Below are 26,446 nucleotides of genomic sequence, written 5' to 3'. Positions count from 1 at the left end.
AAACATCTTAAAAGAAGAGAAATCATAGTGCCTTTATAAAGTACTGACCTTAAACCTGTAACAAAAAACAGTAAAAGAGAGAATTCTACATGATAAATATTTGGACTGATGATTCCAAAACACTAAGTTTCTAGTGACATTAAAAAAATACATTTGCACCTTAAAAGAATAATGAAAGGCTCACTATTAAGCTGAATGGAAAAAAAAGGTATAAAAAATTGCGTTTTTGTAGCCACGATCCCACTCAAGCAACTGAGCAAAATAAGAAAGTATTTTAAAAATATATATATTAAAAGCCTCTTAGTAGAATACATGTGGTAGAGTCAGAATTGCAAGAAAGGCAAAAATATACCAAAACAGTGATCGTGAAGATCTCCATGTCATAGAATTATTAGTGATGTTTATCTTCTTTTTTTCTCTCTCTTACATTTTCTAAAATGAACATGAAATACCCTCATAAAAAATTTTAGGATTATTTATTTTTAAAGCTCCTAATCTATTTTTTCATTCCCAAGTAGAGTACCCTAGAAGAAATTAACATTCTAGCAATAAACAAGAATGTGCAGTATATGCTGTATGTAAATCAACCACACGCCTAAAAATCAAAATTATTATTTGCAAGTTCCAACTTATCACTAGCTTGCCAATTGTATGACCTTAAACTTTTACTATAAAATGTACATTCCTTTTGACTTAATATTTCTGTTCCTTGGCAATTAGCACAGACAATCCAAAAGAAGGAAAAATATATTCAGATAGAGATATCCAATGCTGTATTATTTATAGTAATAGAAATAAATCTACTTTATTTAGATGTGGCAAATGATTTCAATGCTTTCAAAGCAATAATAAAAACTATAATAGTAAGACTCTATGTCAACAATAGAAAAGTTTATGCAAATGAAAAATTATTACAGAATGTATATGATTAATAAAAATACATTAATTATTCAAAACCATGTAGGCATCAGTGGCAGAATTCTCACCTGCCATGCCAGAGATCCAGGTTCAATTCCCGGAGCCTACCCATGTGAAAAAATATATATATAAAATAATCATGTAGGCATAAAAACCAAAAGTAAATGAGAATGTGAAAATAGTTTATCAGTGGTAGAAACTGAGGCAATAATTTTCACTTCCCTTGTCTTCTTAAGATGTTTGTACAATAAACTTCATAAATCTTTCTGCTATTCACACTGGATTTAAAAAGGCAATGTCCCTAGTTGTAGTTGAGGATATGAAAAAAAGCAGGCCCTTGACTATTTAACAGATTTTTAAGAGAGTGAAGATTGAGTAGGTAACACTTGGCATACCAAATTAGTTTACATTTTCCTACCCAGAACATCTACTTCATGGAAAAGCCGAGTATATGAATACCTGTTGTAAGATTTGATCTTGGGAGGCCCTCCTTCTATCTCCCAAGACAAAGTTTTCTAGATTAGTACCTAAAATATATTCAGGGTAATTAGCCAGTAAGTAAGGAAAGCTTAACTGAAAAGTATACTAGAAAATCAACCACAAATTTCACAACTTTTAATGCCGTCCTACTTTTGTAGCTACCTGGCTTTTTATTGTTGCTGGTTTTAATTTTTACAAATAACAACATTATTTAATTTTTACAACTAACAGTATTACAATCTTGGAGTTGGAAGGAGCCTTCTAATGCATTTCATCTATTCTGCTTTTCCATAATCTCTGCTCAATCCTTTATCTATCTTGTTCTTTAAAGTTTTTAGAAAAGGAAATTATAGAACTTCCACATACAACAATGTCTGTTTGAATCTGGAGATTAACGATATATATTCTGGGGGTCTATGCCCAAGATATAAAAACAAATATTAATCTGAGCATTTACACTATGATATGTCTGTCTTACATAGTGTTATTTCAGGGATCCATGTAAAAATGATTTTTCCATCTTCAAATCCCCAAAGTAGTCATGGTACTACTTCTCTGTAGTATTCTTGATAACTTCTTTCTCCCCATCGCCGTTCTGGTACAATACTAGGGGCGAGGATGGAGGAAATCTATATATGTGAGTAAGTTTCTTTCCTGACAAAATCTTAATCACCCACTAGCAAAATTATTGATATCCTTCTCCTTGTTTCATGGTAAAAAACCAGAGATACTTATCATTTAAGCAGCAGATCCAACATCATTCCAAGCATGACTAAAAAGATAAAGTTCTTGTAACAAAATTCTTGCTTTAGTTAGGGAACAATAAAGAAAAATGGCATTGCCCTACCTTCCATTTCACAGATAGGATGATAGAATTGAAGCTTAAGAAAAGAACTTACCTGAGACCTAATTTTCATATTCAAACTCTGGACTTCAAACTAAGCCAAAAGAATTTCCTCAAGTTATTCTTGAATTTTCGCCACCCTCAACTCCAAAGTTTTTCTCCCCATTCATCCCTACCCTATGTTCAGTATACATATACCTACACTAACTTGATTGACTCACCTTTTTGCTGTTGTCTAGAGTCATTCTGGGCTCGGGGTACAGCAGGCAACTCTAGTACAGAATAAACAGCACTGTCAGTCATCTTCGCCTAATATCTTTCAGATTCAATTGAAAGAGTAAAATTATAGAAGTGTGATGAGACATGCATCAGTGAAGAAGCAGGCCAATCTCTAAACTGCTAGCAGGAAACTTGAAGGTTTATTTAAAAAAAGAAAAAATAGACACCTCTCTGATCCAGCATGACAAAAGCAGAAGTAATTTGTCAGGAAATGATTCAACTTCTGGGGCTGCCAACAGAAATTAATTCTCTAAATTGTGATTTTTTTTTGTCCCTACCATACTCTCTAGAAGCTCATTAAATCGATTTCCCATCTCACCAAATTCTATTGAGCAAGGGAAAATTGCTCTTGAATCCAGAATTTTGATTATGAAAATTGAAATGAAAATGAGACTGCTTCCTAGCTACGAATTTATCTCAGATTTTTTACTCTGTTTTGTTTTCTTCTGAAACAACAGATTATACCAAATGGTACTGACTGTTTCTTGGACCTCTAGGGTAGTGATAAGTGACGAATAAATGGACTGTTAGCTGCATGTACCTGGAATCAGCGGAGAAATGGACAATTGCCCAGACATATATTTGGTGAATATGAAACATCCCTGTCTTCCCCTAAATATTTTGTCAACTGTGTCCTAATCTTTACCCGGTACAGTGTCAGAAATTCCATTAAGTTTTCTCTGCTTTTTGCCTTATTGTTATATGGAAAGATAACTATAAAGGGGAACAAATTTTTAAAATATATACAAAGAGCTAGCAATTTATTTTTAGTAGGTAAAGGTTAATGAAAAATTAAGGAAAGGAAAACAGTAAAAAAGTAAATTGAAACTGCAAAAATATAAAGTCGCCAAGACAAAGTACAGAGAGATAGAAGAGAGGACAAAGAAGAGGAAGCAGGAGAGCATAATAAAAAATATATATATATCTGGAAATAAGCCCAGGGCTTCCGGGTCAAGATGGCAGCTTAACAACGTGCACGTTTTAGTTCGTCCTCCAGAACAACTACTAAATAACCAGAAACAGTACAGAACAGCTCCTGGGGCCACGTCAGTGACGAGACACACAGCGTACCCCAGTCTGGACCAGCTGAACCGGCTGCGAGCACCCCCTCGAACCATGAGTTCCCAAAGCTGCGGGGGCCAGCGCCCCCCCCCCCCCAGGCCGCTTCCCAGAGGGGAAAGGAAAGGACTTTACCAGCAGCAGGGACTGGGCACAATCAAACGCCAATTGTGGAACTAATTAACAAATTCTGACTACTATAAATAGGCCCCCAGCTTAGGCGAACCTGATCAAAGTGGAGGTTGCTCATTTTTGCCCCAGCACCAAGGGGGCAGGACTGACAGAAAAAGGGGAAAAAAAAAAGAAGGAAACAGAGGTTTTTGTGGCCGTGTATCTACAAAGTCTTGACTGCCTCTGGATACAGCGGCAGGCCTTTTCAGGCTGCAACTGCCCCAGGCATAGGCAGAAGTGAGATCTTTTGGGGGCTTGTCTGGAGCCTGTGCCTTCCCCAGGGGAGGGGTGAAGCCCCACCCAGGTGGAATCCCTCCATCAAGGAATTCAGACACCAGGGTTTGTAATTCGAAGCCATTAAAACCAGCCTACAACCTCTCCTCTGTCTCCACCATGCCCCCAGCAGGGAGAGTCTGCCAAAGTTAAAGGTACCGCATCATCTTATGCTGGTGAGACCTGCAGTCAGACAAGCGCCACACACAGGGCAGGATAAGAAAAACAGAGTCCAGAGACTTCACAGGAAAGTCTTTCAACCTGCTGGGTCTCACCCTCAGGTAAAACCGACGCAGGTGACTCTTTTCTCCTAATAGGAGGCCAATTTGGTCTGGGAAAATCTGGCTGAGGTCTATAATATCTAAGTAGACCCTCCTAAGTGTGTTTGGGGGAAAGGCACCACATAAGCAGGGCAAGAAAAAAGAAAACCAGAACTTAAAATTCTCCTCTGTTAAACAAAACTTAAGCTAAAGGTCCAGATAAAGCTGAACGGAATGTCAAAGAACAGATAGACAACAAATTCATCCAGCAAGAAAACCCTAGATAAAAGAAGTGAAAGCAATCTCCAGAATAAATTAAAGGTAATTAAATGCCTAGACACCAGCAAAAAACAACAAATCACACTAGGAAAATTGAAGATATGGCCCAGTCAAAGGAACAAACCAACAATTCAAATGACATACAGGAGCTGAAACAATTAATTCAGAATGTACGAACTGACATGGAAAACCTCATCAAAAACCAAATCAATGAATTGAGGGAGGATATAAAGAAGGCAAGGAAAGAACAAAAAGAAGAAACTGAAAGTCTGAAAAAACAAATCACAGAACTTATGGGAATGAAAGACAAAGTAGAAGAGATGAAAAAAACAATGGAAACCTACAATGGTAGATTTCGAGAGACAGAACATAGGATTTCTGAACTGGAGGATGGAACATCTGAAATCCGACAAGAAACAGAAACTATAGGGGAAAAAATGGAAAAATATGAGCAGGGACTCAGGGAATTGAAAGACAATATGAAGCGCATGAATATACGTGTTGTGGGTGTCCCAGACGGAGAAGAGAAGGGAAAAGGAGGAGAAAAACTAATGGAGGAAATTATCACTGAAAATTTCCCAACTCTTATGAAAGACTTAAAATTACAGATCCAAGAAGTGCAGCGTACCCCGAAGAGAATAGATCCAAACAGACATACTCCAAGGCATTTAATAATCAGAATGTCAGAGGTCAAAGAGAAAGAGAGGATCTTGAAAGCAGCAAGAGAAAAGCAATCCATCACATACAAGGGAAGCCCAATAAGACTATGCCCAGATCTCTCAGCAGAAACCATGGAGGCAAGAAGACAGTGGGATAATATATTTAAATTATTAAAGGAGAAAAACTGCCAACCAAGAATTCTATATCCAGCAAAACTGTCCTTCAAAAATGAGGGAGAAATTAAAACATTTTCAGACAAAAAATCACTGAGAGAATTTGTGACCAACAGACCAGCTCTGCAAGAAATACTAAAGGGAACACTAGAGGCAGATACAAAGACAGAAGAGAGAGGTGTGGAGAAGAGTGTAGAAAGGAAGACTATGAGTAAAGGTAACAAGAAGGGAAATTAGATATGACATATAAAATCCGGAAGGCAAAATAGTAGAAGAAAGCACTACCCATGCAGTAATAACACTGAATGTTAATGGATTAAACTCTCCAATCAAAAGACATAGTCTGGCAGAATGGATTAAAAAACAGGACCCATCTATATGCTGTCTCTACTCAAAGGACACAAGGCCAAGGACACAAATGGACATTTACCCACCAATGTTTATAGCACCATTATTAACAATTACCAACAGATGGAAACAGCCAAAATGTCCATCAACAGAGAGTTGACTAAACAAACTGTGACATTTACATAGGATGGAATATTATGCAGCTGTAAGACAGAATAAAGTTATGAAGTATGTAACAACATGAATGGACCTTAAGGGCATTATGCTGAGTGTGATTAGCCAGAAACAGAAGGACAAATACTGTATGGTCTCACTGATATGAACTGACATTAGTGAATAAACTTGGAATATTTCCTTGGTAACAGAGACCATCAGGAGATAGAAATAGGGTGAGATATTGGGCAATTGGAACTGAAGGGATACAGATTGTGCAACAGGACTGAATATAAAAACTCAGAAATGGACAGCACAATACTACCTAACTGTAATGTAATTATGTTAAAACACTGCATGTGAGAATGATAGAGGGAGGAGGGCTGGGGACATAAATGAAATCAGAAAGAAAGATAGATGGTAAAGATCGAGATGGCATAATCTAGGAATGCCTAGAGTGTATAATAATAGTGAAATGTACAATGTACAAATTTTAAAAATGTTTTTGCATGAGGAAGAACAAAGGAATGTCATGTCATTATTGCAGGGTGCTGAAAATAGATAATTAATACTTTAAAATGTCACCTTATGTGTAAGACTAAAGCAAAAAATGTTTATTTGTTACAAAATTTATATTTTGATTAGAGCATTTCCTAATATAACTCATGTAGATAGTTTGATTGAATGTCATAAGTACTGGAATCTCAGGTAGGACATGAGATTTTGTTGGTCTGTCCACAGTGATGCCCCAATGAATCCCAGAGTGATTTGATCAGTGACTGGAAAAGTATTTGCAAGCCCCCTTTGGGGAATGGTGAGAGTGGGGAGAAATTCAATTTCCCCAAGTTGAATTCTTGATATTCTCACAAGCAGTGTGGACAACCAAAGCTATAGGCTGAGCCCCCAGTGTTGGGGTTTGTTCATATGAAATTTAACCCCACAAAGGATAGGTCAAGTCTACTTAAAATTTAGGCCTAAGAGTCATCCCCAAGAGAGCCTCTTTTGTTGCTCAGAAGTGGCCTCTTTTCCAAGCCAACATGACGAGTAGTCTCACCACCCTCCCCCTCTCTGTGTGGGACATGGCTCCCAGGGATGTGGACCTTCCTGGCAACGTGGGACAGAGATCCTGGAATGAGCTGAGACTCAGCATCAAGGGACTGAGAGAACCTTCTTGACCAAAGGGGAAAGAGTGAAATGAGACTAAGTGTCAATGGCTGAGAGATTCCAAACAGAGTTGAGAGGTTATCCTGGAGGTTATTCTTATGCATTAAGTATATATCACCTTGTTGTTCAAGATGTAGTGGAGAGGCTGGAGGGAACTGCCTGAAAATGTAGAGCTGTGTTCCAGTAGCCATGTTTCTTGATGATGATTGAACAATGATAAAGCTTTCACAATGAAGACTATATGGAATACAAATAAATAATTGGGGGAACAAATGTTAAAATAAATTTAGTTTGAAATGCTAATGGTAAATGAAAGTGAGGGGTAAGGTGTATGGTATGTATAATCTTCTTTTTCTCTGTTATCATTTTATTTCTTTTTCTGTTGTCTTTTTATTTCTTTTTCTAAATCGATGCAAATGTTCTAAGAAATGATGAACATGCAACTATGTGATGATATTAGGATTACTGATTGTATATGTAGAATGGAATGATATCTTAATGTTTTGTTTGTTAATTTTTTTTAATTAATAAAAAAAGTTAAAAAAAAAAAAGAGTTCTTATGTTAGTTTGTGAGTCTGCTATGACAAATACCATACAGTGGATTAGTTTAAACAACAGGAATTTACTGTCTCATGGTTTCAGAGACTAGAAGAGTTGGTTCCTCCTAGGATCAGCAGCTTTCTGGTGCTACCTTGCCACAATTGTTGGAATCCTTGGCTCAAATTTCTTCTGTCGTATAGCGTTGCTCTCTGCTTTCTCATGTTTGCCCTTCTAGGTTCTGCTGACTTTTGACTTTCAGCTCTTAATACAGCCTCCAGTAATCCAGATTAAGACATCACCCTCATTGGACTGGACCACACCATAACTAAAAATAACATCTTCAAGAGGTCCTACTTACAATGGACCCACATCTACTGGAATGTGGATTAGGACTTACACATGACTTTTCTGGAACATATGCTCAATTTCCAACAGTCCTGCTTCCACCTGTGACAAAGACTGGCCCTCTAGCCAAAATACTATGCATGCCAAAATACATGAGGTGAATGTCTTCAGATAGAGAACAATAAGCAGCACTGTGATCCTGCAGAGAACAGAGGCATATAAAGGTGAATTCTATGATCACCCTGGCCTTCTACCCAGGACTACTTTCTGACAAAAAGTAGAAAAATTACTCCTAATCAGAGTAATAGTCTCACTACACTGAGGAGGCAGAGATCAGAGTTTTGAGCTGCTTATGTGACAGGAATTTGCAGGACAGGAGCAAGAGTGCTGCACAGAGAGGTACCCAGAGATTTGCACAGAGATTCACCATGGGTCCTTGATAAAAGCTAGGCTGCTGAAACTCTGTGAGTACCTAGTTGAGATGGTCTGTAGCAAGTCTGAAAACTTACAAAGCCTAACAAAGAACATAACAAAGCCTGGCAGCACCAAAAAGATCTATCAGGAATTTAGCTGCCTACAAGAATAAAATTTGATTCCCTTCAGAGGAAGCCAACATAAGAACCCGGACTTCAAGAAATGGCTAATTCTAGGGCCAAGGAAGGAAAAATACAAGATGAGCCTGAGCCTGGAGCAACCTGCAGTGCCAGAATATAAGGAAATGAAAATAAAAAAAGAATGGGGCCATCTCAGAAGGACACAGAAACCAACCTGAAAGAGCTCGATGGCCAAAGATGGAAGATATTTGAGCAACAAAATAAATAACAACAATATTGAAATAAAATCAAAGAAGTTTTTTAAAATCCAACAATTCATACTGATATAAATAAATGATTGAAATAAATGATTTACCTACTAAAAATAAATTGCTAGCTCTTTGTATATATTTTAAAAATTTGTTCCCCTTTATAGTTATCTTTCCATAGAACAATAAGGCAAAAAGCAAAGAAAAATTAACAGAATTTCTGGCACTGTACAGGGTAAAGATTAGGACACAGTTGACAAAATATTTAAGGGAAGACAGGGATGTTTCATGTAAGTGAAATAAGTGAATAAGTAAATAAGTCAGGAAGAAAGGACAACCATTCCTTACAGGAGATTTGAAATAGATCTTACTTTTTCAAAATAAAATAGGAGTCCCCCTTTCAGGAGGTGGTGTTTAAGTCCTCTCCCCTTGTATGTTGGTAAGACTCAGCAACTTGATTCTAATAAATAGAGCATGGATAGAGAAAAATAGTTCTTTACTGTGTAGAAACCTGACAAATACCACATTAATCAAGTGAACACTGTTGATTTCATGTACACCTGAACATGTTGCAATGTGAAGGGCACCTACAGACTATTGTATTTCTCCAAACCCATAATCGCAGTCTAAACGTGAGAAAATACCAGATAGCCCTACACTGAGGGATATTCCACAAATACCTGACCAGTACTGTTCAAAAATATAAAGGCCATTAAAAAACAAGGAAACACTGTGACCTTGTCAAATACCAGAGGAGACTAAGGAAAGATGAGAACTAAATGCAGTGTGATATACTGAATTAGATCTTGACACAGAAAAAGAATATTAGTGGAAAACTGGTGAATTATGAATAAAGTCTGGAGTTTAGTTTTTTTTTAAATGTAGCAATATTAATTTCTTAGTGTTGACAAACATATGATGGTTACCATAAGTAGAACAGGATGGAGGTTTACTGAAATGCTCTTTGTTATCTTTGGAACTTTTCTGTAAATCTAAAATTGTTCCCAAATAAAAATTTTATTTAAAAAAAAGAAGACAACATAATGCAAATTCCCTATAATATATGATACTTAGTGTCCAGAATACAACAGTTTAGAACACTAAAGTGCATGGGTAATTCAGTGGTAGAATGCTCATCTGCCAAGTGGGGGACCCAGGTTCAATTCTCAGATCATGCACTGCCCCTCCCCACCAAAAAAAAGTTTAGAATGCAAAGAAACAAGAAAATGTGGATCATGATCCAAGAAAAATTAATAAGTAGGGGAAAATATACTTTAAAGTAACACAGACATTGAGATTAGCAGACAAGGCCTTTAATACCTATATAAATATGTTCAAAGTCTTCAAAGAAAACATGGTTATAATGAATGAAAAGATGAAGAATCTCAGCAGAGAAATGGAAACAAACTGTGGTGCACCCATACAATGAGCCACTATTCAGCAATAAAAAAGAAACAAACTACTGATTCATGTGACAAAATAAATGAATCTCAAAATGCATTTTGCTTAGTGAAAGAAGCCAGACTCAAAAGGCTACAAACTGTATGATTCCATGACTCCATTTAAATGACCTTCTGGAAAAGTCAAAACTAAAGTAATGGAAGACAGATTATTAGTTATCAGTGGATATGGAGAGGGTTTTGACTACAAAAAAGCCTAAGAGAACTTTTGGGGGTAATTGACCTGCTGTTTATCTTGATTTTGTTGGTAGCTGCATGATTGTATGAGTGCATCAAAATTAATAAAACAACATCTCCATTCCAATGAAGTGAGACGTTTCAGGTCTCCCATCCCCCTACAGAAACTTTGAATAACCAGTAAGAACTAGCAGAAACCTCTTTATCAAAGCATCAGAAAACAACTAAAGTACTGCAGTAACAGTGCAAGCACCGAATCAAGAAAAGGGCTACCTACAAATGGTAGGATCTTGTGTTCCCTGGTTGTCCACTCTCCACCCCTCACTGGCTCTGAGAGCTGGCCTGTGCTCCCAGGGAAGATCCCTGATCCTGGTTCCAGAAAGAGCAGAGTAAGCCTTACAGACATAATTGGAACATGTATGTATGGTTCAATCTGTCTCGTGGTGGCCTGAGGGGCTCGCTCTCCCAGAACTTGCCCTGTATGTGGAAGGCCCTGTGTTCTTCATATTGGATAATTTCTAGCACTTTATCTCCACATTCACTTACCCTTTGTTCTACTCTCTCCAAGTCACTGTTAAGCCCATCTAGTTAATTTTACATTTCATATCCAATCAAAGGCATCCATGGAAAGATAACCGTGGCTCAAGAAGGACGATGAAGTTCAGAGGCTCTCTTTCAAGTGAGAAGGCACATGGTGAAAACAGCCACAGTTTCTCTCTTGGCTGGAAGGGCACATAACGAGCATGGTGTCATCTGCTAGCTTTCTCTCCTGGCTTCCTGTTTCATGAAGCTCCCTTGGAGGCGTTTTCTTCCTTCATCTCCAAAGTGTTGGCTGGTGGACTCGGCTTCAGGGTGCTGCAGCATTCTCTGCTCTCTCTGAATTTCCCACCTTCTCAAAAATATTTCCTTTTTTATAGGATTTATAGGATTCCAGTAAACTAATCAAGACCCACCTGCCAGCTTAACAACCACATTGATTAAGTCACATCTCTGGGGAGATGATCTAATTACAGATTCAAACATACAGTACTGAAAAGGGATTAGAAGAAATGGCTACCTTTACAAAATGGAATTAGGATTAAAACATGGCTTTTCTAGGGTACATATATCCTTTCAGACCAGCACACTTAATGAACCCCAATCAGAATAAATATAAAGAAAATCACATCTAAGAATATCATATTGACTATTGAAACTGCTGAAAATCAAAGAAAAAGAGAAAACAATGAAAGCACTCAGAAAAAAAAACTTGCATTAATAAAGGGTAACAATGGTTAGAATCATAGCTGAATTCTCAACAGAAACCAAGGATGAAAAAGTTAATGTAATACCATATTTAAAATGGTAAAAAAAAGAACTGCCAAACCAAAATTCTATATCCAGCAAAAAAACATCCACCAAAATGAAGAGAAAATAAAGGCATTTTCAGAGTAAAGGAAACATAATTTTTCATGAGAAAAACAGTACTACAAGATATGCTAAAGGAAGTGCTTCATACTGAAAGGAAATGGTATCAGATAAAAACATATCTACAGGAAAGACTGAAGAGCAACAGAAATGGTAAGTATATAGGTACATAAAAAGGTATTTGTTTTCTCTTTTCCTCTTAATTTCTTTGAAAGAATGAACCAAGGAAAATAAAACACGTAAGACAAATTTTAAACAGATAGCAAAATGAGAGACCTGAAGCTAACCAATATCAATAACTGAATTCATCATAATTGGACTAAACACATCAAAAAATATCAATGATTGTAAGACCTGAAGAAATAACAAGAAACAACTAGGTGATGTCTATAAAACATGTACACAGATAGGTTGAAAGAAAAGTATGAAAAAGATATACCATGAAAGTACTAAGCATAAGACACCTCAATGTATTATAGTGAATTATGTAATATGGTATAATGTTTCCTAACACTTAACAAATTACCATAAATTTAGTGATTTAAAACAACATAAATTTATTCTCTTATAGTTCTAAAGATCAGAAGTTTAAAACCAAGGTGTTGGAAAGACTACTTTCCTTCTGAAGTCTTCAGGGGAGAATCTGTTTCCTTGACTTTTCCAGCTTTAAGGGCCAACTGTATTCCTTGGCTCATGGCATCTTCTTCTATCTTGAAAGCACATCACTCCATCTTCTGCTTCCATTGTCACATCTCTTTTGCTGATGTTGACTTTACTGTCTCCCTCTTATAAAGACTTTTATGATTACAATGGATCTACCTGAATAATCTAGCATAATCTCTCTATCTCAAGAGTCTTAACTTCATCACATATGCAAAATTTCATTTGCCATATATGGTAACATATTCCCAAGTTCCAGGAACAAGATATGGCATTTGGGGGAAGCTATATTAATGGTCACATGGCTATATAAATGGCCATACTAGTGGTTATATTAATATAAGACAAATAAACTCCATAAAGTATTTTGAGATATAGAGAGGTACATTTCATAATGAGTCACTTTATCAAGCATACATAATGTCTATAAAATGAGCATGCTCCTAATAACAGAACTTCAAAACATATGAAGCAAAAACTGGCCAAAGTTAAGGAAGAGCCAAACAAATTCACAATCGTAATTGGAAATTTTAACACCCCCTTCCCAATAACTGATGAAACTATTACACACACACACACACACACACATACAAATAAGGCAATACAAATTTAAAAGTTCTAAATAATACTATCAACCACCTCGACCACACTGAAATTTAGCCAACAAAATGGCATCGAAAAACTACAGAATTACACATGCTATTAAAACATAAATGAAACATTCACCAAGAAAAATTATTTACTGGACCATAATACAAGTTTCCATAAATTTCAAAAGAATAAAATTTATAGATATGCTATATGCTCACAGTTTAATTAGTAACAAGAATAAATTTAGAAAATTCCTAAATATTTGGAAATTTAAATGCATACCTTTAAATAACCTATTGGTCAGCGAAGAAATAATAAAAGAAATGAGAAAATATTTCAAATTGAATGATTATGAAAACACAATAAGAAAATTTATAGAAACAGTAAAACAGTACTTAGGAGAACTCTGCAGCTTTAAATAAATGAAGTAAAAAAGAAGAAAGATTTAAAATAAAATCTGTTTCCAATTTAAGAAGACAGAAAAAGAAGAACAAATTAAAACCAAAGGTGAGAATAACAAAAATCCAAAATAAATTTTTTTAAGAAAGCATGCCATAGAAAAATTAACAAAGCCAAAATTTGGCTCTTTTACAAGATTATTAGGACTGATAAATCTCTAGCAAGAGTGACCAAGATGCAAAGGGGGAGAACATGAATTACAAATATCAAGAGTAAAAACATTAAAAGGATAAGAGAATATTATATTTCTATGCCAGTAAATATAACAATTTGAATTAAATGGATAAATTACTTGACCCATAACTTACCAAACTGACAGAAGATGAAACAAATTTTGAAGAGTTCTAAATCTATTTTAGAAATTGAATTTTTAAAAAAGGCTTTCCACATAGGTAGGGTTTAACAAATGAGTATGATTGCTGAAACGTTATACTGATATTTCTTTTAGTCTCCAGTATCTTAGAGCAGCTAGAAATAAAAACCTAAAATTGTGGAATTGTATAATCTATAGCAAATTCTGAAATCTGTTCTACAACTAATCACTGTGATGTGCTTTTAAATTTATTGTTTTGTATATATGTTATTTTTTACCAAAAAAAGGAAAAAAGGTCGATTGTGATGATAAATGCACAGCTATATGATGATACTGTGAACCACTGATTGTACACTTTTGATGATTACATGGTATGTGAATATATAATATATATCAAAAAAATTTTTTTACACTTGTGAATATAAAAATTTTCAAACACTTGTGAATATAGATACCAAAATCTTTAACAAAACATCAGCAAATTAAACCCAGAAAAACAGAAATGATAATCCATCATGAAAAACTTCAGCATATCCCAAGAATGCAAATGAGGTTTAACTTTCTAAAATCACTGTAATGTACCACATTAACAAAATAAGGGAGAAAATTTAACATATGATCAGGCCGACTCAACCAGAAAAAGCACTGAGGAAAACTCAACACTCATTCAGGACAAAGACATCCATCAAAAAAATAGAAGGAAACTTTTCAACCTGAGAAGAGTTTCTACTAAAAACGTACAACTAATAACATACACAAGGTAAAATATAAATGTCATAATAAGATCAAGAACAAGGCAAGGGTGTCTGACTTCATCATTTCTATTCTAAATTGTACTGAAAATCTTAGACAGGGGAAAATGAAAATTAAAGAGCAAAAGAAAAAAAGTAGAATTTACCAGTGAAACCCTGGGCCTAGAGATTTCATGGTAGGAAGGAGTTTTTTTTTGGTTGTTTTGCTTTTTAATTTACCACAAATTTAGTTTTTGTTTACTTGTTTGTTTTGTATGCTGTATGGCGGGGTCACATTTCATTCTTTTTCCATGTGAGTAGTATACCATTACTGCACCACCATCTGTTGAATTTTTTGTTTGTTTGCTTGTTTGTATTTGAGAAGTGCATGGGCCAGGAATTGAACCCAGGTCTCCCGCATGGCAGGCGAGAATTCTACCACTGAACTACCTTTGCACCCCCAAATTTAGTTTCAATAAAAGTCATTTGGCAAAAATATTTGTTTTCCACACTTTGAAAAAATTAGTATATTTCTTGGAATCATGATTATTTTAGAAATACATTTTCATTATTAAATGACAGTTACTGTCCACACCAAAAGACAACACTTTTGATCTCTTCCATCATACATTAAATTTTACCTCTTCTAAAATGTTATGTAAATGGAAACATAGGATACGTATGCTTTTCTTTAACTTTTTTATTGTAAAATATAACATACAAACAAAACAAAGAAAGAAAAAAGCAATCGTTTTCAAAGCACCCTTCAACAAGCAGTTACAGGACAGATTCCAGAGTTTGTAATGGGCCACTATACCATCATCTCAGATTTTTCCTTCCAGCTGCTCTGGAACATTGGAGGCTGGATGGAATATATATATTTTTTTACCATCACTTTTTTTTCTTTTTTTGTGAAAAATAGTATATATACTAAAAAAACAATAAATTTCAAAGAACAACAATTAGTTGTAGAACATATTTAAGAGTTTGGTATGGGTTACAAATCCACAATTTTAGGTTTTTACTCCTAGTCATTCTAAGACATTGGAGACTAAAGGAAACATCAATAGTGGTATTTAGGCTATGGCCATTCTAAATTTTTCATGTTGGAAGGGGCTGTCCGTAACATGGGGTAGGGAGATGGAACTAGCTGCTGTTCTGGAGAGGCTGAGCCCTCTAGGTTTCAGGACTTCTCTGGTCCAGGGACCCATTTCAGGGTTGTAGCTTTCTGGAAAGTTACACTAGTGTATGGAACCCTTGTGGAAGCTTATAGAGTGCCATAGGTGTTCTTTAGAATTGGTTGGAATGATTTGGGTTGGAATATGGCAAGTTATGATAGTAGCAATGTCTAACTGAAGCTTGTGTAAGAGTGACCTCCAGAGTAGCCTCCTGACTCTATTTGAAGTCGGGCAGCCACTGATAATTAGTTACACTTCTCTTCCCCCTTTTGGTCAGGATGGAATTGTTGATCCCATGGAGCCAGTCCAGACACATCCCTGGGAGTCACCTCACACATCGCCAGGGAGACTTTTACCCCTGGATGTCATGCCTCACATAGGCGGGAGGGCAATGATTCCACTTGCAGACTTGGGCTTAGAGAGAGTAAGGCCATATCTGAGTAACAAAAGAGGTGGAAGTAACTTTTAGGTTTACCTAACAATAGGCTAAGCTTCTCCACTACATATATAAGCTTCACAACAGCAAGACTCAAGATCAAGGGCTTGGCCTATTAATTTGGGTGTCCTAATGTTTGACACAGTATCAGGGAATTCCCTGATGGTATTTTTTCTCCCATCCCACTAGGGACTTTTTCAATACGTTTTGATTATCTGCTTAATATATTCTAGGATGTATCCAGGCATTACATTAAGCTATACAGGATTAAAGGCCCTCATTCTTATTCTGGACTAACTGTGTTTGAATTGTTCAAAGAGCTATCCAGACAGGATGAGTTAGATTATGTGCTACAGAAAATTTAGGTTCCAGACAAAATAACCTTTCTTCTTTCGGTCTTAAAGAATAGGCATGGTTCTAAAATACAGACAATGTCTTCCTTACTCTTGTGTTCTGAATTACTTTAATCCTGATCTGATCAGCTTCGTTCTTATCTCTGAATAACAGGTTATTGATATATAAAACAGCTTCTCAAAATCCAGAAATAATAATTACCTCTTTGGACTAAATATGTCTGCTCTAAGAGTTTATAATCTAGGCCCCTGTTTTCTTATAAGCATTTTCTAAAGGGGTCCATACAATAACTGCTCTTTTGCTTCTGGTTTATTTTGCCTCACCAAATGTCCCACAGGTTCATTCACACCATTGCATGCCTCTTGACTTCATTTCTTTTTGTAGCAGCATAATATTTGATCATATGTATACACCATCGTTCACCTATCTACTTCTCAATCCATACATACTTCAGCCACTTGCATTCATTAGGCATCATGCATAATGCCCAAAGTCCACAGTCCATCAATACTCTCAATTTTAGATAATTTCTTTGTTCCCAAGAGAAAGATAACCAATAAATACACCCTCACCAAATAGGAAATCTAAACCTCCCCTTAATTCTTGTCACTCCCATTATTGACCCCTGCTGTTGCTGTGGTACTGCTGACGCTTTCCTGTTAAGCATAGCCCATAGCATGCAAACTTAATGCTATAAATTTTCCCCCTGTACCCTGGACTTAAACACTCTTTGTATGCAAATCATACCTTTGAAGTAGTTCTTGCAAGAACTAATTTATATTCCTAATGTTAATCAGTGGGGCACATAGGTCTATACAATCCATTTCAATCCTGGTCATCTTCAATATGATAATATTACTTATAGATCCACTAGAGAACTTCCTTCACTTCTATCTATTCCCTTCCACTTGAGTTCAACCTCAGCTAACCATTCACCCTTCTCTAGCTTCTATGTATCTGTAAGTCCCCTATATTCTGTATTATAGGCCTCTAATTTGACTTTAACCATGGTCATAAAAGTGGAGTCATACAGTATCTATTCTTTTGTGCCTGGCTTATTTCACTCAGGATTATGTCCTCAAGGCTCATCCATCTTGTCATGTGCTTCAGGACATCGTTTCATCTTACTGCTGCATAATATTCCATCATGTGTATATAACACATTTTGTTAATCCACTCATCTATTAACGGGCATTTGGACTGTTTCCATCTTTTGGCAATTGTGAATAATGCTGCTATTAACATCAGTGTGCAAATGTCTGTTTGTGTCACTGTTTTCAGCTGTTCTGAGTATATACAAAGTTGTGCTAGTGCTGGGTCATAGGGCAATTTGATATTTAGTTTCCTAGGGAACCGCCAAATTGTCTTCCATAGCAGCTATACCATTATATATTCCCACCATTATACATTCCCACCAGCAGTGCATAAGTGTCCCTATTTCTCCACAACCTCTCCAACATTTCTAGTTTCCTGTTTGTTTAATAGCAGCCATTCTTATAGGTGTGAGGTGGTATCTCATTGTAGTCTTGATCTGCATTTCCCTTATAGCCAATGAAAATGGGCGTCTCTTCATGTGCTTTTGACCCATCTGTATTTGGTCTTCAGAAAGATGCCTATTCACATATTTAGCCCATTTTATAATTGGGTCATTGTGAACTTGTGGAACTACAAGAAGTAGAGACAGTGAGATATGAAGGTTATCTATTTTTTTCTTGAGTGAACTCTGGTAGTATCTTTCAAACAATTTATTCTTTTCATCTAAGTCAGGAGTCAGCAAACTTTTTCTGTAAAAAGGCCACATAGTAAATATTTTAGATTTTTCTGGTAATATAAAATAAAATAATATTTTATGAATGAGTACTCATTCATTTTAGTGCAAAAGCAGCTATAGACAATATGTAAACAAATAAGTGCATCTCTGTTTCAATAAAACTTTAGTCACAAAAGCTTTCAATCTTATGGGCCATACTGGTCTAAAATATCAACTCTATGAGCATAAATTTGTTCTTATTACCTTATTATCCTTTTAATGCCTGTGGGATCTGAAGTGACATAATGCCTCATTCCTAATATTAGAAATTTGTACCTTTCCTCTTTTCCTACCTGATACATTTGTCTAGATGTTTATCAATTTTATTGATCATTTAAAAAACACTTTGGGCTTCAGCCATTTTTTTGTTGTTTTCAATTTTCTCTCATATCTTTATTTAGATCTTTCCTGTTGCTTACTTTGGGTTTAATTTTCTCTTCTAATTTCTGAGGATGGAAGCTTAGATCATTGATTTGAGATCTTTCTTTTCTAAAATATTTAATGCTATAAATTTTCCTCTAAACATTGCTTTAGCTGCATACTTCAATGTTCTGCTCAAAATACTTGATAATTACCTCATGATTTCTTCTTTTACCCATGGGTTATAGAAAAATTTGTTAATTTTCAAATATCTGGCGATTTTCCAGCTATCTTTTTATTCACAATTTCCTGGTTAACTCTGCTTTGGTCAGAGAATATACTTGATATGGTTTCAGTCCTTTCAAATTTATTGAAAATTGCTCTATGGCCCCAAATATGTGCTATCTTGGTAAAAGTCTATGTGCACTTAATGTATATTCTGCTACTGTTGGTTGAAGTGTTATATTAATATCAGTTAGGTCAAGTTAGTTGATGGTGTTATATAAGTAACATATGATTTCATACTTTCTATGTTATATTAATTATGACAGAGGGGTACTGAAATCTCCAACTATGCTGTAGATTTTTCTTTTTCTCTCAAGTTCTCTTAGATTTTGCTTCATGTATTTTGTAAATGCATGTCCTCTTGGTGATTTGACCCTTTTAACAAAGAAATACCCCTCTTTTCCATTAATAACATTCCTTATTCTAAAATCTACTTTTATTAATAAAAGCACTCCAGTTTTCTTTGATTAGTGTTTTCATGGTATAGATTTTAGTTTTTAGTTTTGTAGACAACATATACTTGGGTCTTACTTTTTTATTGAATCTTACAATCTTTGCCTTTTAATTGAAGTATTTAGGCCATTTAGAAAATGTGATTTCCATTGCAGTTGGGTTTATATCTACTATCTTGCTATTTGTTTTCTAGGTGTCACATTTGTTCACTTTTTCTTCTTTTCTGCTCTTTAAAAAAAAATGAATGTGTTATAATTCCACTCTATCTCCATTATTGGCTTATTGTCTGTATCCTTTTCTTTTCTTTCTTTCCTTTCTTCTTCCCTCTCTTCCTCCCTCCCTTCCTCCTCCTTTTCTTTCCTTCTTTTGTGTGATTGCTCTAGGGTTTCATTATATGTCTCTAATTATATTCTACCTACAGATAATATTCTATCACTTCATATGTATCAATGAACCACATACTTCCTCTCCCCTCTCCTTGACCTTTGTTCTATCACTATCATATATTTTACTTCTATATGTATTATCAATCTCACAACAGATTGCTATTATTTTTCTTTAATCAATATTTTAAAGAGATTTTTAAAATGAGAATAAAAGAGTTTTATATTTAGAAACATTTACTTATAATATTGTTCATTCCTTCATGTAAATCTAAATTTCCATTTGTTATCATTTTCCATTTAGGAGAAGAACTTCCTTATAGTGTTAATCTATTTGTGATTAATTATCTCAGCTTTTGTTTATCTGAAAAACAAACTCAATTGCCCTCATTTTTGAAAGTTATGTTTAATGTAATTTTATTGAGATATATTCACATACCATGCAGCCCATTCAAAATAGTGGTTCACAGTGTCATTCATCACCATGATCATTTTTAGAATATTTGCATTACTCCAGAAAAAGAAATAATTAGAAAAAAGAGAAGCCAAAACACCCTGTATTAGTTTGTTAAAACTGCCGGAATGCAATATACCAGAAATTGAATGGCTTTTAGAAAGGGAATTTATTAAGCTGCAAGTTTAAAGTTCTAATGCCATAAAAACGTCTGTGCCAGTTTGAATCTGTTGTGTACCCCAGAAAAGTCATGTCCTTTAATCTTCAATAATATTGCTGAGTGGGAGCGTTTTGATTGTCCATGGAGATGTGACCCACTCAAATGTGGGTAGTAACTTTTGATTAGATGGTTTCCATGGAGATGTGTCTCCACACATTCAAAGTGAGGTTTGCTTACTGGAGCCTTTTAAGAGGGAACTATTTTGGAAAAAACTTTAGAGCCCATGCTGCGAGAGACCTGTAGAGATGAAAGAGGAAAACACCCCTAGGGGAACATCATGAAATAAAAAGCTGGGAGAGAAAGCTAGCAGACCTCACAATGTGCCCTTCTAGACGAGAGAGAAACCCTGAACTTCATCGGCCTTTCTTGAGTGAAGGTAACCTCTTACTGTGCCTTAATTTGGACATTTCATAGCCTTGCCTTAATTTGGACATTTTCATGGCCTTAGAACTGTAAACTTGCAACTTAATAAATACCCTTTTTAAAAACCATTCCATTTCTGGTATCTCACATTCCGGCAGCTTGCAAATGATAACAATGTCAAACTAAAGCATCCAGGGAAAGATACCTTGACTCAAGCAAGGGCTGATGACAACTGGAGTTTCTCTGTCAGCTGAAAAGGGACATGGTGATGTCTGCTAGCTTTCTCTACTGCCTTCTTCAAATGGATTCCTTAGGGGTGTTTTCATTTTACATTTCCAAAGGTCTCTGGCTGGGTGGGCTCTGAAGCTTTTTCCAAAATGGTTCCCTCTTAAAGGACTCTAGTAACGACCTAAATGGGTGGCTACACATCTCCATGGAAACCACCTAATTAAAAGATCCCACCCATAAGTGGGTGGGTCACATCTCTATTGAAACAACTTAGTCAAAAAGATCCCATCCAATAATACTGAATGAGGATTATAGAACGTGGCTTTTCTAGGGTACACAACAGTGTCAAACCAGCAAATATCCCCTTTCCTCATTCTCTTATTGACCAGTAGTATTGATCTCTACCCAGTTTTAAGACTTACGACAGAGGTAGGTAAACTAAAACAGTGTGTGTGGTATTGTCATATATACATCAATGGAACAGAACCTGATATCCAGAAGTAGAGCCACACAAACATAGGCAACTATTTTTTTTCCTATATAGTTTTACAATTATTATCAAAGACCAGTGCTACTGGATTACAGTACACAACTTCAAGTATTTCTTTCTGGCTATTATAAAACAGTAGACACTAAAAAGAAGTATCTTTACGGTAAGTCAGAAGTCACAGTCATTTGATACATGAAAGACGTATGATTAGAATTCTAGATTAATAGGGTTTTCCACCCCCTATCCCCAGTACTTTAAAGATGTTCAATTTCTTCTGACTTGCATAGATTTTAATGAAAAGTCTGTCATCATGATTTTTTTTTCTCTGACTGCTTTTAAGATGTTCTATCACTGCTTCTCAGCATTTGATATAATAATGCATTGTAGTGTACTTTTCTTCATGTTTCTTCTGCTTGGTCTTTATTGAGCAACTCTGATGTGTGAATTTATACAGTTTTCATCAAATTTGGAAACATTTTGACAATTAGTTATTCAAATATATATTTTTTCCTCTTTCTGGAATTCCAATTACACATATGCTAGAACGCTTAACATTGTACCATAGGTCACTAAAGCTCCTTTATCCCTTTTTATCTTTCCTTCTTTTTTGTCTTTTTCCTTTATGTGTTTATTTTGGATATTTTCTAATGCTATATCTTCAAGTTAACTAATCTTTCCTCCTGTCATTTCTAATCTACTTTTGATACCATTCAGTATATTTTTCATTTCATGATTTCAGATATAATTCTCACTTCCAGAAGTTTTATTTGGGTATTTAAACATTTCCCATTTTTCTCTTCCTCATGTTTAAATTTCCTCTAACATCTGAACATATGGAGGGAATTTATAATAACTGTTTTAAAATCATTTCTGCTAAATCAATCATCTTTGTCATTTCTGGATCTGTTTCTATTGACAGACTTTTCTCCTAGTTATGGGTCATTTTTATCTCCTATGCATGCCTGTTAACATTTTACTGGATGCCAGACACTGGGTTTTTCATTGTTTGGTTCAGATTTCACTGTATTCTTTTTAAAAAGTATTGGATTTTGTTAAGGGACACCAGTTACTTGGAACCAGTTTGATCCTTTTGAGGCTTGTTTTTTTCCAAGAATTGTGAAGAGTCTGAGATTGTATGCTATTTCCAAGCTCACACAACCTGCCACAGTTTCATGGATGCTGTCTAAAGACACAAGACTCCTTGGTCAGAGGGAAAGGACACCACTATTCACAGCACAGCAAGTAAAATGAGATTCAAATTTGCATTTCTTCTTGGCCCCCAGCCACACCAAGTCTCACAGGAGTGACATGGATCTACATCATACCAGTGGATCATCACAGCTGAGTAACCCCGAGCTTAGGGAATTTGAATCTTTTATAATGTGCTGCAAGCACCATTGTCCTTTGCTGCAGCAGAGACACTATCCTTTTTATATTGGACAGTAAACAAATCTGCCCTTGGCCTCAGGAAGAGATATTCTTTCTATCATCCAAGGCAGTTCACCATACAGACAGCCTTGAAAAGACAGCCTGGAACAAGAGGGCAGTTAGTTGGGTGGAGCACACTGGCTCAGCAGGCAAGAATGCTTGCCTGCCATGCCAGAGGACCCGGGTTCGATTCCTAGTGCCTGCCCATGTAAAAAAAAAAGAGAGAGAGAGAGCAGTTAGTATCTCTGTGCACAAGACATGTAGAAATGTGACAGATCCATGGAGAATTGTTTCTCACTATTCTAAAGCCTTATAATGGTTTCATATAAGTCTCAGGCTAATTTACACCCACCACTGACACAATAATCTTCCTAAAATACTGCCCAAAGCACTACGTCTTAGGAAATCTTTTAGTTTTGACAGGTGGGAGCACTATTCCAAGTCCTGTGTGAGTTCAAGGAATTGTTTTGTCTACTCTTCTGCAGTGGTTCAGATCAGTACTCAAAAAAAGACTTGAATGGATCTCTCTATAGATGTGTGGATCTCTCTGTAGATATGTGAAGCTCTCTCTCTGTCAGCCTACTTCTCTCCATTACTCTGGCCCACAAATTGCAACCATCTTATTCTTCCCATACTCAAACTCTCTCCCCTAAGCTTAGTGAAACTGCCAGGTTATGTTTGGGCTCCCCTTTCCCACACTACACCCTGAAAATTCTCTCCCTGCAATAATCAGATGCAATTGTTGGGCTCACCTTATTTATTTTCCTTCTCTAAAAAATCAATGCCATGTGCTGCCTGTTATCCAATATCTGAACTTTTGCATATGTTTTGCCCAGTTTTCTAGTTGTATAAGATTGGACAATAAATCAGCCCCAGCTACACCATCATGGCCAGAAGCAAGTCTGAAAGAAAGAAGTTAAGCTAGCAAACTATTATTGTCTATGTATAAGATCCTGAAGCATCAACAAAGCAACTGCTAAAACAAATAAATAAATTTAGCAAGGGTACAGAATACAAGGGTTAACATGCAAAAATAAATTGTAGGGTGGGCCATGGTGGCTCAGCAGCTAGAATTCTCGCCTGCCATCCCAGAGACCCGGGTTCGATTCCCGGTGCCTACCCATGTAAAAATAATAATAATAATAAATTAATGAATTAAAAAAACAAATTGTAGCATACTAGTAGAAAATATCTGCAAAATAAATTTTTCAAAAATAACTCCATTTATATAGCATCAAAAAATAAAGTACCTGGGAATAAATTTAACAAAATACATGTGTGCTGGTTTGAAATGATGTATGTACCCTAGAAAAGCCATGTTTTAATCCTAATCCCATTTTGTAAAGGCAGCTGTTTCTTCTAATCTCTATTCAATACTGTGTTTGAAACTGTAATTAGATCATCTCCCTGGAGATGTGATTTAATCAAGGGTGATTGTTAAACTGGATTAGGTGACAACATGTCTCCACTCATTTAGGTGGGTCTTGATTAGTTTCTGAAGTCCTATAGCAGAGGAAACATTTTGGAGAATGAGAGCGATTCAGAGAGAGTAGAGCAGAACGACATAGCCACGAGAAGCAGAGTCCACCAGCCAGCAATCTTTGGAGCTGAAGAAGGAAAATACCTCCAGGGAAGCTTCATGAAACAGGAAGCCAGGAGAAGAAGCTTGCAGATGATGCCGTGTTCGCCATGGGCCCTTCCAGATGAGAGAGGAACCCTGACGGTGTCCACCATGTGCCATTTCAGATGAGAGAGGAACTCTGTGTTCACCATGTGCCCCTCCATTTGAGAAAGAAACCCTGAACTTCATCAATCTTCTTGAACAAAGGTATCTTTCCCTGGATGCCTTAGATTGGACATTTCTATAGACTTGTTTTAATTGGGACATTTTCTCGGCCTTGGAGCTGTAAACTAGCAACTTACTGAATTCCCCTTTTTAAAAGCCATTCTGTTTCTGATAGATTGCATTCTGGATAGCTAGCAAACTAGAACAACATGTAAGACCTTTACTCTGAAAACTACAAAAAATTGCTAAAATAAGTTAAAGACTTAAATAAGAGCAGGCAAAACTAATCTAGGAAAAAAGTCATTTCATTACTCTGAAAAAAGTCAAAGTAAGGGCTGCCTCTAGACTTGGGGGCAAATGATTGGAAAAGGAAGCATGAGGAAAGTTTCCAGGGTATTAACATTTTTCTAAATCTTCACTGCAAGATGGTTATGATGCATATGTTAAAACTCATTTATTTGTACACTTAAGAGCAATGCATTTTATAATTTATAAATTTCACCTCAACAAGAAAAAAGAACTTTAAACAAATATTGAACTCTAATTAGTAGGTTGGCTTTACATAATGGTATGGTTTATCAGTTAAAAAAACTACTACCTCTGTTTCTTATGAGTGAACAAATGTATAAATATATTGACTACATTGAGAACCTGGTTTCTCATTCTTCAGGGGAAAAGTAAATGTATGCATATGTGTGTGTGTGTGCATGTATACTCCTAGCTCTCTCTGCTGAGAGGGACTAGAAGTAATGACACACAGTGGCAATAAACACATCTTGTAAGCAAATCTTCGTTTCAAAATATCATTCTCGGGCAGGCCACAGCGGTTCAGGAGACAGAGTTCTCACCTGCCATGTAGGAGACCCGGGTTCAATTCCTGGTGCCTATCTATGCAGAAAAAAAAAAAAATGCCATTCAACACTAAAAGGAACCAGGGTCCCTTGAGAAATGACTGACTCTAGGGCTGGGATAAGAAAATTACAAGACAAACATGGAACATTTTATGTTCTCAAAAATAAAGACGTGCTCAAAAATAATGGTGACCTGTCAAAAGGATAAGGGAGTCAGTCACCTTAAAGAGGCTGATGCTGGCAGTTCAACAGCGGTCCACACCCTCCCACAACTTCTCTGCTACCTGTGGGTGGATTGGGTGTTTCTGTGACAGGAATCACACCCTATCCACAGAGGTGTGAATCTCTAGCCTTGTGGTTGGGGAAGGGAGTTTTTAAGTTGCTTGTTAACTCTTCTTCAGCCCTAGAGGCAGCAGCTGCTTTTGGTAGTTGTTACTTCTATATAATTTAGAATTCTCTTCTACCTCTTTAGTAATTGATCATTTTTACTAGAAAATCATTCCTGATATTAATTTTTCCTATTCAAATCACTGGTGTGGTATGTGTCTTCTGACTGGACCCTGACAGATTCTACGATACATCAGTCCTCTCATATCTCTCTGCATGACCTAAATAAAAACATGAGGATACATCACACAAACACAGTCTAGAGGAATTCTACAAAATAAGTGGCCTGTACTCTTCAAAATTTCAAATTCAAGTAAGACAAGGAAAAATTACAACTAATTCCAATGTGTGATTCTGGCTTGGCCACTCTGGGTAGAGGAAAAGGAATAAGATATAAAGACCACTTATTGGAACAAATGATGAAATTTGAATAT

The 26,446-nt window shown here is 36.0% G+C and overlaps 1 protein-coding gene across 2 annotated transcripts in view; it reads right to left on the bottom strand.

Annotated features, from left to right (window-relative positions):
* The window catches only part of KLRG1 (killer cell lectin like receptor G1), a 58,445-nt gene extending 55,670 nt beyond the window's left edge, over window positions 1-2,775 (bottom strand). The window contains exon 1 of one of the 2 annotated variants that reach the window (XM_077169970.1): window positions 2,464-2,775. In XM_077169970.1, the coding sequence (XP_077026085.1) occupies window positions 2,464-2,545 (82 nt within the window). In that variant the 5' untranslated portion in view covers window positions 2,546-2,775. The remainder of the gene's footprint in view (window positions 1-2,463) is intronic. The other variant, XM_077169971.1, reaches the window with a different exon arrangement.
* Window positions 2,776-26,446: the final 23,671 nt, after the last annotated feature.

The sequence above is a fragment of the Tamandua tetradactyla genome, chromosome 7 (genome assembly GCF_023851605.1).
Source record: "Tamandua tetradactyla isolate mTamTet1 chromosome 7, mTamTet1.pri, whole genome shotgun sequence".
NCBI classification, from domain to species: domain Eukaryota; kingdom Metazoa; phylum Chordata; class Mammalia; order Pilosa; family Myrmecophagidae; genus Tamandua; species Tamandua tetradactyla.
Note: the sequence above shows the minus strand (reverse complement) of the source record. Positions and strands in the feature narration are given on the sequence as shown.